This window comes from Dipodomys ordii, unplaced genomic scaffold (genome assembly GCF_000151885.1).
Source record: "Dipodomys ordii isolate 6190 unplaced genomic scaffold, Dord_2.0 Scaffold80, whole genome shotgun sequence".
NCBI lineage: Eukaryota > Metazoa > Chordata > Mammalia > Rodentia > Heteromyidae > Dipodomys > Dipodomys ordii.
The window spans coordinates 7819487-7838609 of NW_012267296.1; the positions used below are offsets into that span (position 1 = coordinate 7819487).

The 19123-nt window shown below is 32.9% G+C and overlaps 1 protein-coding gene across 2 annotated transcripts in view; it reads left to right on the plus strand.

The window, feature by feature from the left end:
- Window positions 1–19123, plus strand: part of Rps6ka6 (ribosomal protein S6 kinase, 90kDa, polypeptide 6) — a 137827-nt gene that overhangs the window by 109695 nt on the left and 9009 nt on the right. For both annotated transcript variants that reach the window (XM_013025008.1, XM_013025007.1), the window contains 2 exons: window positions 6011–6087; window positions 8338–8455. In XM_013025008.1, the coding sequence (XP_012880462.1) occupies window positions 6011–6087; window positions 8338–8455 (195 nt within the window). The remainder of the gene's footprint in view (window positions 1–6010; window positions 6088–8337; window positions 8456–19123) is intronic.

Below are 19123 nucleotides of genomic sequence, written 5' to 3' on the forward strand. Positions count from 1 at the left end.
AATTCTTATTTAAAAATGTTTAAAATTTGCTTTAAATTGTTGATATTAAAGAATAGGATTGTTTTTAACCAACTTTTTTTTTTTGGGGGGGTCCGGTCATGGGGCCTTAATTCTGGGCCTGGGCGCTGTCCCTCAGCTCTTCAGCTCAAGGCTAGCGCTCTACCACTTGAGCCACCTTCCCAGCCCCTTTAACTAACATTTTGTGTTAAGTGATTTTCCTTGGAAATGTAACACAAGAAGAGTCAGTCTTGTGTGTAGTGATGCATGTGCACTAATCTCTTTTCTTCCTGGAAAAAGCATAGATATTCAGACCCTTCCCTATAAAATGATTGTATATACTTATATTTTGAGCTACTCTGCCTATAGAGTATTCTGCTGTGCTTCTGTTCCGTAATAAATCTTCATTTTATTTTTTTGCAGAAAAATATAAGATACTCAGTTGTTTTATATATATATATGTATATATATATATGGATATGTATGTAGATATGTGTCCATAGTATGTAATTTAATCTGTAGATAGTTCTATATCTATATCTATCCAGAGTATATTATTTAATCTATAGATAGATATATCTATAACTGATTTAATCTACATTTTAGTTAAATACCTAGAACAACACATTTTGATCACATAATCCAGCAAGGCATTATTGGATAAGAAATAATTTAGATGATAAAAAAAAAAGTCTCCCTGTGTTTGGTGCCGGAGGCTCATGCCTGTAATCCTAGCTACTGAGGAGGCTGAGATCTCAGGATCACAGTTAGAGCCAGCCCGGGCAGAAAAGTCTGTGAGACTCTTATCTCCAATTTACCACTAGAAAACCAGAAGTGGTGCTGTGACTCAAGTGGTAGAGTGCTCGCCTTGAGCTGAAGAGCACAGGGATAGCGTCAAAGCCCAGAGTTCAAGCCCCAGGACCAAAAAAAAAAGTCTCCCTGAGATTTTATGAATTCCTATGTATGGATTTAAACAGAAAATGTTCATATATTTTCAATAAAGCTGGGCAGTTAGTTATACCTTAAATGACAAAAAAAGAGAAAGAATTTGGATATAAAAATCACTGATCTTTCTTGGACATTCCAATGATTTGTAGTAAGACAGAATATTTGAGATTAAGCTTCTTCTGTTAAATATAAGATATATTATGCTCATCTTAAACATTTCCCAGATTTATTTTATTTTTTTGGAGGGGGTCCAGTTGTGGGGCCTGAAATCTGGGCCTGGGTGCTGTCCCTCAGCTCTTCAGCTCAAGGCTAGCACTCTACCACTTGAGCCATAGCACTACTTCCGGCTTTTTTCTTTTTGCTTATATGGTGCTGAGGAATAGAACTCAGGGCCTCAGGCTTGCAAGGCAAGTGCTCTACCACTGAGCCACCTTCCCAGCCCCATTTCCCAGATTTATAATGTAAACATAATAGCAGAGTATAGAGTAACCATTTTAATGGCCAATTTCTTTTTTTTTGGGGGGGGGAGGAGGTCTGGTCGTGGAGCCTGAGCTCTGGGCCTGGGTGCTGTCCCTCAGCTCTTCAGCTCAAGGCTGTGCTCTACCACTTGAGCCACAGCGCCACTTCTGGCTTTTTTCTTTTTGCTTACGTGGTGCTGAGGAATCGAACCCAGGGCCTCAGGCATGCAAGGCAAGCGCTCTACCACTGAACCACCTTCCCAGTCCTTAATGGCCAATTTCTTAATATTGAATAAATTTTGTAGACTTAGAATCCTTAATATTATGGAGGCTTTTCATTGGAAAAAAGATTAAGGGCCAATGTATCCCATGAGAGTTCTTCAATACCAGACATAAAAATGTGTCTGTGTTTAGATTAACAGTTAGACAAACATTTTAAATGAATTCATGTACAGAGTAGAATACAGCTTGTTGTTGTTTTTTTATCCTAACAGACATCCATTATAGTAAGATACTTTCATCATTATAGTAATGAAGGTTTTTTGGTGGGCATGTGGAGACCACTTCTCCATAACTAGAGACTGAACTATCTTTGGCTAGAATTTGTACTTTCAAATGCTTTGAAAAGTTTTATCAAGTGCTGAAACTCTTGCTAGCAATCAGTAAATATTTGTAAATTTTTATGAATGAAACAGATATCTTTTCTGTAAGGCATGTTTTTAAAATTTCATATCCTGTCAAGAGATGTTAGAAAATTACTTATAATGCATTTTCTTTTAAACTAGGAACAAAAATTCAAATATCCTTGCAGATGTTTTAATAAATAATAGCATTTATTTCTTCACAGTTCAGAGAGAGTCCTGGATTGCTAAGAGAACATTAATTTAACAACAAGAAGAAAATATTTATTCATATTTTTAGGATATGCATCACCAGTCAACCTCTTAATGTTTACTTCATATATGTGCTTTTCTATATACCTATGTCAAGAAGTTAATAGATTTCCAAAATATTTTATAGACAACCAATTTGTTATATCTGATATTAAATGTCTACTGGAGTTTAAGAATGTTCTGGAACTAATGGAGCATACTGAGGAATGTTGTCTATAGCTCTTGATACCATTAAAATTACCTTACTTTCCTAAAATTACCTTACTGTGTCACATTTTGCTCCAAATAGGTGCTTACTTAAAACTTAGTGCAAAAACAATGAGAATCTCTCTGCATGGTTATTTTTTCCTATTTGTGATGCCAAATCAGAGAGAAAACGTTATGGAATTTACTGCTTTATCACTATAACCTATCTATTACCCTTTCTTGTCCTATAAGAACATTATCTTTTCTATATTTAACTTGATACATCTAAAAATGTTAAAACTCAGATTCTGGACTATACCCTTATTCAGCCACCTTGGTTTTGTTTCCATTATGAATACACATCCTCACTATTGTAGGGCACTGTGACTAACTCTACCACTTGAGCCATGCCTCTAGCACGGCTTTTTGCTGGTTGTTTTGGTAATTGTATCTCATAGATTTTCTGTCTGTACTGGCTTTAAACTAAGATCCTGTATATCTCAGCATCTTGCTTGAGTATCTAAGATTACTGGTACAAGCCATCAGCACTCAGATTTAAACAAGATATTTTGTTTATCCTTTATTAAGCAATGTTTCCCCATGATACCTTCTGCACAGCTCTGACCTTATCATAACCAGGTAGATTATAGAAATAGGAGGATAAGGATTTCTTCATGAGACAGAGTTTCTGTGTCACACAGGTTATCATGAAGTTTCATAATTGAAATGATTATCTTGCTACTGTCTCTCAGTATCTGTGAGTATAGGTATACACCATCACTCAGGGCAAGGTTATAGAATTATGATATATGAATAGCTACTTGCTGATTACCCCTCATCTCTTCAAGAAATTTCTAAGCATTGACCATTAAATGTAACTATGCTAATTCTCCAAAGAAGCTATACAAATCTTCCTAAATTCAGTTTTCTACTCATGTATAACCAATTCTGTCAGCATCATTTGTTGAACAGGCTGGCTTTCTTCCATCCTATGTTTTTGGCTTCCTTATCAAAGATTATGTGGCCGTAGGTCTGTGGGTTCATTTCTGGGTTTTCAGTTCTGTTCCAATGATCCTTAGGCCTGTTCTTGTGCCACTATCAAGCTGTTTTTATAACTATGGCTTTATAGTAGATTTTGAAGTTTGGTATTGGCTATACACATGTAGAAGACCTAAGTTTAATCCTTATATATCACCTTGTGCCAGAATTAATTCCAAATAAATCAAAGACCTCAATGTAAGATCAGATACCCTGAAAATATTACAGGAAGGGAAGGGATAGGGGAAACACTAGGGCTTCTTGGCACAGGGGGAAACTTCCTAAGATCCAGAAACAACGAATCAAAAAAAGGCTGGATAAATGGGATTGCTTTAAACTGCAGAGTTTCTGCATGGCAAAGAACATACCTTGCATTGTTTTTAACGTATTTATAATGTACTATGTGATTTTTTTGTTTCTTTTGTATGTTCTTCCCCCATGGTATAACCCCTGTTTTCACTGTGTTTTGATTCCAGTGCCCTGCATCTTGTATATACATTTTTCTAATTTGGCGAGGGGAATAGAAATAACAAAATGCTGAAACAAGGATAAAAGTTGACCCATTGTAACAGTGAGATGTACAAGACACTATGTTGAAAATGAACTTTACAAGTTCAGGGTGGTGGGGGGAGGAGTTAGGGAAGTGGAGAGGGAAGGGATGGTAGGGGAAAAACAAAGTAGGAGGTAACAGTGCTGGATAGGAAAAGTATTCATCACCTTACTCATGTAACTGTAACCCCTCTGTACAGTATTTTTACAATAAAAAACATATAAAAAAAGAATATAGCTTGCAGGATAAATAGAAAACCTACAGATTGGGAGATCTTCACTAGCTATGCATCAGACCAGGGCCTCATATCTAAAATATACTTAGAGCTCAAAAACTTAACCCCCCCCAAAAAAATACCAAAAAAAACACAACCTCATTAATAAGTAGGCTAGTAGGAGAGGGATGGGTAATGCAAGTAGGGCAAAGTGGGTGAGTATGGTCAAAATACTTTCTATACATGTATAGTGAAGCTTGTTGAGATTGGTTTTTGAAGGGGGCCAGGGAAATGAGACAGAGTGATGGAAGAAATGATTCTGATCAAGAATATATTGGATGCATATATGAATCTGTTGGCGTGAAACTCCTTTATACAACTCATTGATACCTATGAAAAATGTGAAGGAAAAAAAAGCTTCCTAAGGGAAGCTGGGGAAATGTGTAATGCTCCTGAACTGTAAAGTTGATAAGTAATGGGAAAGAAATAAGGAAAAGTAAAGCAGTCAAAATTATTTGTTCATTTACTTTATGGTAATAAGGTTTTGAACTCAGTTCTTCAACTTCTGTGTAGGTGCTGTACTACTTGAGCCAGAATTCCATCCCAGCACTTTGTTTTTTATTAGAGTAAGCCATTTGGGGTTTACTGTTATGTAAATGGTTTAGCTGTACTTTGTTCTTTATTAGCTTCTTTATGATCTCCACTAGGAATATTTACTTCATAGCTATTCATGTTTTTTACTTCTTTGGCTTCTCATTTTTACATATGTGCTGTCAGTTGTTAGGTACTCATTATTCATATCTCTAAAATATTATCAAAGCCAAACATTAATATTTTTAGCCTTTTATGTATGAACATTCCATGATAGTGGTTATGCAGTCCCCTATGTTAATACATTAATAATGTTTCTATTTTGTTCCTATGCCTAGAAGCTTAAGCTTTGTGTTTGTACTTCTACGTGAATAAAAATGACCTCATTTGTCTCTTAATTTTTCAAATAAACTTAGCTTCATAGAGAAATCTCACATGAATATATAAAAAGATATTGATTGATTTTACTAATGTGTCCAAAACAAAAATCCTGTTACATAAATTATTGTATGAAAAATTAATGAAGCTACTCATAATTTATCAAATGTAGTACAGAAATATTCTTTTAAAGACATCATACTTATATGTAAAATATAAATTTATACTATTTTTATAAGCTCATATATTATTCTAATATTACTTTTTTAATAGCATAGACAGCATAGCACTTGCCTGTTCTGCTACTGGTTAGTTTTTGTGACGTTGGGCATATTATTTCAGGCTCCATCTTATAATAAGATATTTCATAGAGACAGCATCAGAATTAAGCCTTAGTGCATTTATAGTATATATTAAGCTTTATATAATAATTTATGTTTCAGTATCTGTTTCCTAAGAGGAAATATAAAAGTTCACTGATGTCAGTATTAGGTCTTTAAATGTTGTGGGGTTCTCTTTGTTTACTTTTTAGTTTTGTTACTTTTTCATGTTACTTAATTTCTTGATAAAAAAATACCAGTTTTTTCAGTGTTGGATGATTGCAGAAGACTTGACCTTCAACATTAAGTCTAGGAAATGATGTAAGTTTTTTATCATGAATATTTATGAGATCATTAGAAGCCAAACACCTTTCCTTTGAGTAAGAATATTGAATTTACATTGAGTAATATTGCATAATAAATATTTCTTTTTTCAGGTGCTTATGCAACAGGGATATGATGCTGCTTGTGATATATGGAGTTTAGGAGTCCTTTTTTACACAATGTTGGCTGGGTAAGAAACATATTCATACTGTTATTTGTATTTCAATTACATATCTGGGTAGAGTACAGATAGAAAAAATTAAGAAAAATTACATAAATATTTTAAAATGTATAATATGTATAATAATACAATTTTAAACATAATAGAAAAATGTTTCATGAGGCCGTATTAGGATAAAGTTCGTGAGACTCTTTATCTCCAGTTACCACCAAAAATCTGGAAGTAGATGTATGGCTCAATTGGTGGAGTATCAGCCTTGAACGAAAAAGCTGAGGGACAGTGCCCATGCCCTCATTTCAAGCCCCAGTACAAAGCAAAAACAATGAATAAAGTGTATATTTTTGTGTTGATATTTTATGTTGAATATAATATTGTTGACTACATTTATGTTGACTACATTTACATGTCCTAATTGCATATTTCAACAAGCATTTCTCCACTCAACTTATTGATACTTAAGTGTTTTATTCAAGTTCTTGAATTCTGGCTCACTGACAATATAAAAATTTTTTGTAAGCACACAAAGAAGGAATTTTTATTTTTATTTTTTAAAGAATAAAACCAAATGTATTTCAATATGGCCATGTCAATTAAATTGCATTCAATCATTTTATGGTTTAGCAGAAAGAGCCAAACATGGCAATGCCTTGAATTAACAGTAGGATAAGCAAAGTTATGAACCAGAAAAGCAAAATTATAATGAATGGTGGTTTACCCTAGAAACGTTAAACATAAAACATGAATTAAAAATCAGCTGGGGGGGGGAAGGGCGGGGAGGATTGGGTAGGGGGGCTGGAGAGGATGGGAAGGGATGGAAAGGGGAAACAAAGGAGGAGGCTACAATGCTTGATAAGAAACGTATTCATTATCTTGCCCATGTAATTGTAAACCCTCTGTACACTATTTTCACAATAAAAAAGAAGTAAATAAAAATCAACTGCACATTTTTCAACATTTTGTATGATAATGTTTTACAAAAATATTATTTTGAATTTACTTAATATATACACAAGAGCATGTATTTTTCCTCTGTTTTTCTTTTTCCTTTTTTTGGCAGCATACTTGTTAAGGCCTCATCTAACACTAAACTATTCCTCCAGTCTTGTTTTTGGTGTTACTCATCCTTAACTTTTAATTTTTATAATAAAGGTGATGTATAGAGGATTTATTAGTTACATAAGACACTGACAATATAAATTTAATGAGACTATACTTTTAAAAAACATTCAAATGAAATACTGAACTAAAGAAGCATTCTTATCACTGCTTTCTCTTAAAAGGATAAAGATAAAGCTTGACACAAATATGTAAATAATTTGTAATATGAGTAGTACTTTTATAATAATATAAGTAGGGCTGTTATGGTTTATGGTTATAGAAATTTTTCTGATAGAGGCAAAGTCCATACTCACATGCATGATTTAAAAAATTAGTCAATTTATTTTTACTGTACTTAATGAATACATATGTAAATATTTCCCATATCAAATGCAGTCAATATTACTTTCAAACCACAGGATGCTATTTCTAGCTTACTACTTTTCAGTTATTTGCTTTATGATTATACAAGAAGTGACTGTGTATGTGAGCGCCTAGTTTCTCAATTCTATTGACATTAAGTTTGAATATAATTTCAGTATTACTGTTAAAATGATAGAGATATGATCACCTTTAAATTCTTTAATTTTTAAAAACTATTTTCAGCTTATATATTTATCTTCCCATCCAAGAATAAGTTGGTCTGCAATTGATTGAGTGTAGAATTTTTTATTGATATCAATAGCTAATCCATTTTATAGATATTCATTAAATAGATGGACTTATTTCCACTTATAATATTGATAAAAATAACATGCTACTGAATAAATGTTAACCAATATAATAAATGCATTATAAGTGTATAAAACTAATGTTTTCTTCATAGCAGGTATATTTCCTTGGTAACTTTTGCCTGGGAGAAATTTGTGTGTTTTAATGTGGTCTGGTAATAAAACTGTAGGTTTATGTAAAATCTATCCGTATTTTACATTGTTTCAGTGATCAAAGACAAAAAAGAAAATAGTCAAGGATCTCCAATTCATTAAATAATTTATTAGGATTAAATTCATTGTCTGAAATATAAAATTCCATGGGAAGAAGTATTAGGTTATGCTCTTATTTTGTAGTAAATATTTGTATGTAGTCTTATTTTGATTGCTTTTGCTTATATTTAATATTTGTGTTGCCTCTTACGTCCATTAAACTTTATTTTATTAACAGGTATACTCCATTTGCTAATGGTCCCAATGACACTCCAGAAGAAATACTGCTGCGTATAGGTAATGGAAAGTTCTCTTTGAGTGGTGGAAACTGGGACAATATTTCAGATGGAGCGAAGGTATACATAAATCTATTCTGTTGGAATTTATGTTAAAATGCTAAAGTCTTTATGTTCTCATGTATATATCTAGTGGTGCCACGTATTTGTTTTTAGTTAATTTAACTCATTTATCAATTAATGAAGGCACAGAATTATTTTTTTCCATGAGATTTGGGGCATCATTCTTTCTGACCATCTTATATGTGTTCAAGGAATATAAACCCACTTTCTATATTAACCAAAACAAAAAGGCAAATCTGAAGAAGGCTACATATGTAAAGTATATGTAAAGCTTATTTCTGGACTTAGTGTATTTTCCACATCATCTTCAAGTGTAGAAGTTGTTAATAATATGCAGTTATTTAAATTGTTTTATTTTCAGTTGGCACATAGTTGCACGTTTGTCAAGTACAGTGTGACATCTCATGACAAGTATATAATGTGTAATGATCAGGTTAGGGAAAATGTAGCAAATCTGTCACCTCAAACATTTATCATTTCTTCTGCCTCAGGAATGTTGAAAATCGAATGTATGAGCTATTTTGAAATATATAGTTAATTGTTGACAACCATATTAGAAGTTATTCCATCCAGCTGCCTACTGTACACATTAAGTATAAAAATATATAAATATATATGTATAAATATATATATATAAATCCCCTCTCCCCACACCTTACCAGGCTCCACTATATCACTATCTCCACTACTCTCTACTTTTTTTTATAAAGGTGATTTACAGAGGGATTACAGCTACATAAGTAAGGAAATGAGTACAATTCTTGTTGAACATTGTTACCCCCTCCCTTATTTTTTCCTCCAGGGAGGGATAACATCTCTACCTCCCAAAGTTGTGAAATTCATTTCCAACATATTGTCCTGTGGCTATCTCTGTTGTATTGGTTCACTGTTTGTCCTTTGTCTTATCATTTCTATGATTTCCTTTCCCAAATCAGATAAACAAAGATTATAGCTAGCAAGATCAATAGAAATCCACAGATTGGGAGAAGATCTTCACTAGCTATACAACAGACAAAGGCCTCATCTCTAAAATATATGTAGAACTCAAAAAATTAACCCCCCAAAAGATAATTACTTAAAGAAACAACCACCCCATTAATAAGTGGGCTAAAGCCTTAAAGAAAGACATCTCTGAAGAGGAAATAAGAATGGCCAATGTACACATGAAGAAATGTTCAACATCTCTGGCCATAAAAGAAATGCAAATCAAAACAGAATTGAGATTCCACCTCACCCCAGTTATAATGTCCATTATCAAGAAAATAATACCAGATGCAGGCAGGGATGTAGCAAAAAGAGAACGCTACTACTGTTGGTGGAATGTAAACTTACTCAACCACTCTGAAAGCATTATGGAGGTTCTTCAAAAGGCTAAACATAGAGCTCCCCTATGACCCAGCAATCCCTCTCCTGGGCATTTACCCAAATGACCACAAACAAGGCCACACTAACATTACCAGCACAACTATGTTCATTGCAGCATTATTTCCCATACCAAGACATGGAATCAACCAAGATGCCCCTCAGTGGATGAATGGATCAAGAAAATGTGGTATATATACACAGTGGAATTCTGTTTCCATCAGAAAGAATGGCATTGCTCCATTTGTAAGGAAATGGAAAGACTTGGAAAAATCGTATTAAGTGAAGTAACCAAGACCCAAAGAAACATAGCCTTTTGTAATAATTAGTATATGTCTAGGATAGTTCTATCAGAGAATCACAATAGCTCAATAGCTATGTACATATAACCTTATAAAATGATGCTAATCAAAATTAACTACAAGATATGGAAATGAGGTATTTTCCCTTTTACTCCCTGTTGTCACTATTTTTTAATTTCATACCCTTTGTATTGTATATGTTTATCTCCTTTCTTTTTCTATGAGACATTTTAGCTTCCACATATAAATGATAATATTTATTTTTCTTTCTATACCTCATTTGCTTTACTTGATGTGATTTCCTCTGGTTCAGTCCATGTTTCTGCAAATTTCAGAATTTTGTTCTTTCTTGGGCTGAGTATTCTTTTATTATGTATGTATGCCATACTTTAAGAACCATTCACTGTCTGTGGAAATCTAAATTAATTTCATCTCTTAGCTATTATGAATGGAGTGTGCAAGTATCTCATAAATGTCATCATTTCATTTCCTTTGGATATGCGAGAACATATAAAAGTTCTACCTCAACTTTTTTGGGAAACTTCCATGTTGTTTTCCATAAAGGATATAGTAATTTACGTTCCTTCCAATGTTGTATGAGAATTTTCTCTGCATCTTTGTTAGCATTTGTTACATTTTTCTTTTTTTTGGGGGGGTCCGGTCATGGGGCCTGAACTCTGGGCCTGGGCGCTGTCCCTCAGCTCTTCATCTCAAGGCTAGCACTCTACCACTTGAGCCACAGCGCCACTTCCGGCTTTTTTTCTTTTTGCTTATGTGGTGCTTAGGAATCAAACCCAGGACCTCAGGCATGCAAAGCAAGTGCTCTACCACTGAGCACTTGCCACCTTCCCAGCCCTGTTACATTTTTCTTTTTAGCATAGTTATTCTGAAGCTTTTATATGATTATCCCTTGGGTATTATTCAATATATTTGTTGACCATTTCTATATGTTTTGATAAGTATCTATTTAGTGCATTTGCCTATTTTGTCAAATTGGAGTATTTGGAATTTGGAATATTTTTTATTGTTGTTTTTGAGTTGTTTATATATTCTGAATATTAGTCTCACTGCAGGTGGGTAATTTTAAAGTATTTTTCCTATGCTGGATATTACTTACTTTCTTGTATGTTTCCTTTGTGATTCAGAGTTTAATTCAATCTGTCCACTTTTTCTTTTGTTTCCCTCTTTGAGAATATATGAATAGTGAATAACTCCACGATATTTATTGTTGATAGTTTGGTGTTATACAATAAAAACATAATACAAAACAGATAATATAGTTTTAAATTTTCAGATAGCCACATACAAACCTTTAAAAAGTGAAAATAAATGAATTTTATTGAACCTAGTGCATCCAAAATATCACTTCATCTAATTCATATATAAATATTAGAGAGATTTTTGCATTGTTTATATTATGTTTTCAAAATATGGTATGTACTTCATACAGCTCATATAAATCTGGACTACATATTTAATTCTTAAAAGCTGCTTCTAGCTACTGGCTAACATATTCTACAGTGCAGTTTCATAGTAACTTGTCTTATTTATTGTAGAAAAAAATTGATGTCATAGGATGGGAAATGTATTTACTGATACCACAGAGTGAGTCTTTAGGGGTGTGTGGACTTGAACCTGCCCATTACTGACTGACTCTACAGTCTTATTTTAAACTCTATGTGATTTGAAGTTAATAAAGATGAATTGTTAATGAAAAAAAGAAAGAATAGTCAAAACTTGAATACTAATTTCTTATGCAATTTATAACATTTTTAAGTTTTAAAGGAAAAACTCTAAATGTCAGCATGTGGCTTATGGGGGTCTGAGGCTTGTAAAGTACAATTTAAAGTAGAATCAAAATTATAGACATGTAAAACTTATAGTTAATTTGTGCTAACTATAAATCTTTAGTGTACTAAGAACAATAGGTATTTATATAGTATATTAGAACATTTTTTATTCTCACCATAGTAGAATAAAACAACTATCAATTTGTCATTACTTCTTAAACATGTGATGGGATTGTGTTTGATTCTTACCAGCAACCCAGATATGCTGTGGTATATAGTAGAATGAACATCTGACTGGAAGCCAGGAGAACTGAGTGCTTATCTTTGATCTTCTCCTAATTAGCTGTCTGTATTTTCCATCTATAAAATGTAAAGCCTTAATTAAACCTTTGGTTTCTTCTGATGTTGAAATTCTATTTCTATATTGTTTGGTTAGTTTGGTTCTTTTGTAATTTATCAGACTTGTCTATAAAAAGTGCTTGGAGCAACTGTTATTTAATTAAATATGTATTTTCTAGACATTCCATTCTTATCCTTAGAATCAATTCCAATATATCAATTAATATATATGATCGTAAGATATTCCATTAAATATAATTGACACTGTTCTGTTCTCTACTTCAGTGAAATCAAACTTTCTTAGATTCTACAAGTGAAATCAAATAGTATTTTGTCTTTCTGTGTCTGGCTTATTTTGCTTATTATTAGTCATTTAGTTTCATTAGTGTCAATTGTAAATGACAGAATTTCATTCTTTTATGTAAATGTTTATATATTTTCTTCATTCATCATTTTGGACACTTAGGTTGCTTTCATATATTGGATACTGTGAATTGTGCTGCAATAAATATGAGAAGGTAGAAATTTCTCCAGTATACTCATTTTATTTCCTTTGATATACTCAGTAATGGGATTGCTTGGGCTATAGTATAGGCAATGAGGAAAGATTGATTACTGGATATAAAGTTATATTTAACTAGGAATAAGCTCTGATGTTATATTGTACAATAGAGTGACTAGTCAGTGTATTGTGTATGTAAATATATATTTGCATATATATCATACACATTTTGCTGATACAGGAATACTGAATTCAGGCCAGTGCTTTTTTGCTTAGCTTGCTTGCTAATGCCTGGCATACTACTACTTGAGCCATACCTCCAGCAGTGTTTTTTGGTGGTTAATACAAGATGGAGTCTCACAGACACTTCTGTTCAGGTTGACTTCAAACTACTATTCTCCAGATTTTGGCAGCTAGAAGTACAAACATGCGCCACCAGAGCCAAGCTAATATATTGGATATTTCAAAATGCCCAAGACAGTTGATTTGGAAACTTCTCACTACAGAGAACTAATCTATATTTTAAGTAATGAATTTGCTAATGACTTTGATTTGATTAGTATGCGGTGTGTTGCTGTATTGAAATATCACATTGAGCCTCATCAGTAGGCATAAATATTATGTCAATTAAACTTTAAAAACATAAACTGACACAGTGAAAATAATCTCTAACAAGGTTGGGGAGTTATGTGCCAGCTGTGGTTGTCAGTTTTTTATGTTCTATGTGCTTTATGATTGGATCTGTCTAGGTTAAAGAAATAATACATATTACTGTTGGGTTTTAGTGTTACATCTTTGTCTTATAATTGAGAAATTCACATAGGAAAAGGTACTGAGTAGTATGAAATATCTCACTAGGATATTCATGTAGTCATATTTATGTATTAAAGGATTTTGGATTTGGAAATTTAGTAGGATATATGAAAACTTTTTTCAAAATCATCATTGTAAATTTTAACAATTCAATCTTGAGTCCTGAAAGTAAATGGATAATGTTTTCCAGAGCCCCGTCAGCTAGTATCTGTTATTTGAAAAAACTGCAATGTTTGTTGTGACTTCATAATACTTTAGCAATTTAGAAGTTACTTTTCATTTTTTTTTTTTTGGCTGTGGGGCTTGAACTCTGGGCCTGAGCACTGTCCTCAGCTCTTCAGCTCAAGGCGAGCGCTCTACCACTTGGGCTACAGAGCCACTTCCAGTTTTCTAGTGGTTTATTGGAGATAAGAGTTTCACGGACTTTCCTTCCTGGGCTTGCTTTGAACCGCGATCCTCAGAGCTCAGCCTCCTGAATAGCTAGGATTACAGGCGCCACCGGTGCCTGGCTTTACTTTTCATTTTGTTATGCCTCCTTGCTCTTGATTATCAAAACCACAAACAAAAACATCTAAATTATTCTGTTTCATCTTGTCTAAAAAGAAGCAAGCAAGTAGATGAAAATTTCATGGTATTACTCCAATTCAAAATAAACGTAATACTGTGTGACTAAATAGAAGGCCACTGTGTCTAAATTTTAGGATATTTTGAAATATTAAAATAAAATACTACTTCCAGTACACATAGTCTTGGACAGCAAAATGTTGTCTGGTAAACATTCTTATAGGAGAAATTATTTTTGGTCCCCTTGTTTTATTTCTTTTAAAACAGTACCTTCTACATTTTCTCTTGTTTCTATTACTAATTTGTGTATAGTTTATTAGAGCACTTAACCTGCTTTGTTTTGCCACAATCTCATGTGTGCACTTATTTATTCTTTCAACTTGGAGAACCTTAAGTTTTTGCAGTACTGGGAATTGAACTCAGATGATCGAGCATCATTTTGCATATTCTATTATACCTAGTGTGATAAATAGCAAATTAATTTGTTTGAGAATGACTCTATTGAAGTTATTTCTTACATTGTTAAATAATATAATAAGATTCTCTGATATATGAAAGTTAATACTGTTAAGCATTATGCACTATACACAGGTATCATCACATGGTACCCCATGAATATGTACAACTTACATGTTTTTGTGTATTAGTTATGAATAAAAATTGTACCTGGTTGTAGTAGGGAAATTACTCATCATTACTTTAACCAAGGCAAAAAATATTGCTTAAATCTTTGTGGAAATTAGTTTTTTTTTCCTGAAGAAAACAATATTTTAATACATTTCACCAAATTCAAATGGTTACAGTAAAATGAGTAATGAATAGCTGTGATAAAGTTTTTATGCAAAAGTGACATTTAAAATATAATAAACTTAATAAGTTACAACTAAATGGATTTCTTATATGGGTACAATGAGGAAATAGAAAAATCGCTCTACTACTATATTCATATATGTCACAAAACTTTTATTTAAAATTGGTATAAAAATTAAATTTTGAACAACAGCTTAAACATAATACAAATATATAATAGAAGAAACCTTTGAAGTTTAGGCCAGATTAAATTACTTAGTTTTATTGCTAGTGGTTTCTTTCAATTAGGTTATCAAACAATAAATATCCAAGTGAATAAGTGATCATTCTTGTCATAGGTTAATAGCATTTTTTAAAAACCTGGCCATATCTACTTTGAAAGAATGAAAAAATAGTCAAAGGGAACTGACAAATTTTAAAATGGTGGGTGTGCTCATTTTCCTCTTAGCTATCAAGAAATTCAGTGAATATTACTTAAGATAATGACATTTTTGTTCTTTCATTTGTCATCCCCCGGCTTGTCATTCTGTCAAGAAGAACTTGCTTTTTTTTTCCTGAAGGGTGTTAAAAAGAAATAAGACAAACTAAGCCTCTTAAAACAACTTCGATGTCTTAAAGAAAGTATCAAAATGTTGATACTTCCAAAAATTAAATCCCCCAACAACAAATCCTCAAAGAAACAACTGCCCAATAAATAAGTTAGCTAAAGGCTTAAAGAAAAACTTCTCTGAAGAGGAAATAAGAATGGCCAATAGACACATGAAGAAATGCTCAACTTCTCTAACCATAAAAGAAATGCAAATCAAAACAACATTGAGATACCACCTCACCCCAGTTAGAATGGCTATAATCAAGAACTCTAATAACAACAGATGCTGGAGGGGATGTGGACAGAAGGGAACCCTACTTGGTGGGAATGTAAACTTGATCAACCACTTTGGAAAGTAGTATGGAGGTTCCTCAAAAGACTCCCCATAGAGCTCCCCTATGACCCAGCAATCCCACTTTTGGGCATTTACCTGAATGATTACAAACAAGACTATACTAGAGCTACCAGCACAACCATGTTTATCGCAGCATTATTTACCATAGCTAAGATATGGAACCAACCCAGATGTCCCTCAGTAGATAAATGGATCAAAAAAATGTGGTATGTACCCTGCTTTCACTGTATTCGATGTCGGTTTAATTTGTGGAGGGGAAGGGGAAAAACAAATCGTTTAAATAGGGATACAGGTGGACCCATTGCAACAATGAGATGTACAAGTCGTTATGTCCAAAACGAACTTTACAACTTTGGTGGGGGGGAAGCGGGGAGGATTTGGGTGGCGGGGGCCGGGGGAGGATGGGAAGGGGAAACAAAGGAGGAGGCTACAATGCTTGATAAGAAATGTACTCATTATCTTGCCCATGTAATTGTAACCCCTCTGTATGGTATTTCACAATAAAAAAAAAGAAAAGAAGAAAAAAGAAAATGTGGTATGTATACACAATGGAATTCTATGTTTCTATCAGAGAGAATGGCATTGCCCCATTTGTTAGGAAATGGAAAGACTTGGAAAAAAATGTTAAGTGAAGTAAGCCAGGCCCAAAGAAATTAGGTCCCATGGTTTCCCTTATTTGCAATAACTAGTATATGTCTGAGACAAGCAGAAAAGGTCAGATGAGATGATGTTAAATGAAATGAACCCCAAGATAAGAACACAAGTGTTTTTTTTCTTGCTTGCTATTGTTTCTAACGTATTGATAAGGTACCATGAGATTATTTTTTGCCCTGTATGTCCCACCCCCTTGGTATAACTCCTGTCTTTACTGTATTTGATGTTGGTATAATTTGGGGAGGGGAAGGGAAAAAAACAAATTGTTTAAATAGGGATGCAGGTTGACCATGCAACAATGAGATGTACAAGTCGTTATGTGGAAAAATGAACTTTACAATTTAGGCTGGGGGTGGGTAATAGTTATGGAGATGGGAGGGGAAAAACCAAGGAGGAGGCAACAAAACTAGATAAGAAATGCATTTATTACCTTGCTCATGTAACTGTATCCCCTCTGTACAGTATTTTCACAATAAAAAACTTATTTAAAAAATGTTGTACTTGTCTGAGCCATTTGGTGGTACAATCACCATCTTATTAATATACTTCCTAGGAAGCAATGATTATAAAGTTTCATATAATGCCTGGTATAGTAGCTCATGTATATAATCCCAGCTATTTGGAATGCAAACATCAGGAGTATTGTAGTTTCAGGACAGCTCAAGAAAAAAGTTCTCAAGATTCTATCTCAAGAAATAAGTAGAATGTGCTGGTTTATATCTGTAATCCCAGCTGGGGTAGGGTTATAGATAGGAGGATTTGGTTTGAGGCTAGCATTATGTAAAACCTTAAAATGACTAAAGTAAAAATTTACGTTAAGATAGAAACTATCATAGAAATGTACTAAATGGTCTTTGTTTATATCATAAAGTCATCATTTGTGGATAATATAAAAATAGAATATTTGTGGATAATATAAAAATAGAAACTATCATAGTAATATATGAAATGCTCTTTGTTTATATCATAAAGTCATCATTTGTGGATAATATAAAAATCCTCTTCCCTAATAATTTGTATTTCCGGTCATGTTTTATGTTTAGTTGCCACATTAAGAGAGAAATATGATAGATTCAAGACAGAACTCAATATAACTCCCAAGAAAGGCAAAAATCAAACTTCAACAAAATAAAAACCAGAAAGTGGGTACTTGAAAGTGGTAGGGTGAAGTCAAGAGGAAAGGGGTTTATGAATGAAGAGAAGATGGGAAAAATTCAGTCAAGAATTCAATGTATATCCTACCTAAGAGTAGGGGAAGAGGTAGACAGAGGAGGAATAAGTGAGAATGTTGAAAGAGGTGACATTGATCAAGATGTATTATATTCATTAACTGCTTTGTTAAATGGCAACTTTTTACAATTAAAAGATAATAAAGAGAAATTTATGATACTTTTTGTGTGAGGGAAATTTTACTTATAATTCTAACCACGTTTGCTTCATTTTATGACAAATGGCATAATATCATTCTTTCTGGCTAAATAGAACACCATTCTGTATATTATATACCATATTAACATTCCATCCATTGATGGGCACCAAGATTGATTCATTAGATTAATTGTTGATGAAGAGTAAACATGCGTGTATAGGAATCTCTTGTTTGCTGATTTCATTTCTCTGTGTATATATGAAACAGATCATATGATTAAACTTTTTAGCAACTTCCATTAGTGTTTTTAGTATTGGCTTTACAAATTTACATTTTCACCAATGGGACGTGAAGGTTGCTTGTCTCCACATCGTCATCAGCATTTGAATTTATTTATGAGTATAATTAATGTTTTGATGAGACTGGATGAGATATAATTTCAGTGAAGATTTGATTTGCTTTTACTTGGTGGCTAAGGAGTTTTTCATAATTTATTAGATATTTTTACATCCTTTGAAAAGAGTTCAGTTCAGTTGCTCATTAATTAGTTGTTTGCATTTTTCTGTGTTAATATTTTTTAGTTCTTTATATGTTCTGGATATTAACTCTTTGCGATGTGAATAGCTAGAAAGAATTTCTCTAATTATTTGTTTGTTCCCTCTCTCAATTTATTATAATTCCATTTGACAGTTATTGCTTTCATTTCCTAAGCTATTCAAATTCTCTTCAGGAACTTGTTGCTATGCCATTATCTTGATGTGTTTCATTTGTGTTTTCCTGTAGTAGTTGCAAATTTCAGGTCTTATATTAAAGTCTTTTATCAAGTTGGAGTTGATTTCTTTCATAGACTGGAGGATAGTAGATCTACTTTTATTCTTTCTATACATTGATAATTAGTTTTTCCAGCAGCATTTACTTAAATGGACAGTCATATCTCTGACCTGTTTTTTGGAGTATGTGTCTAGAACCAAATGGTTGTGGATGCTTGGATTTATCTAGGTCCTCTATTCTGTTCCATTAATCTGTCATTTTCTTTTTTTAAATTTTTATTTATTTTTTATTGTGAAAATACAGTACAGAGGGGTTACAATTACATGGGCAAGATAATGAGTACATTTCTTTTTTTAATTTATTTTTTATTGTGAACATACTGTACAGAGAGGTTATAATTACATGGGCAAGATAATGAGTACATTTCTTATCAAGCATTGTAGCC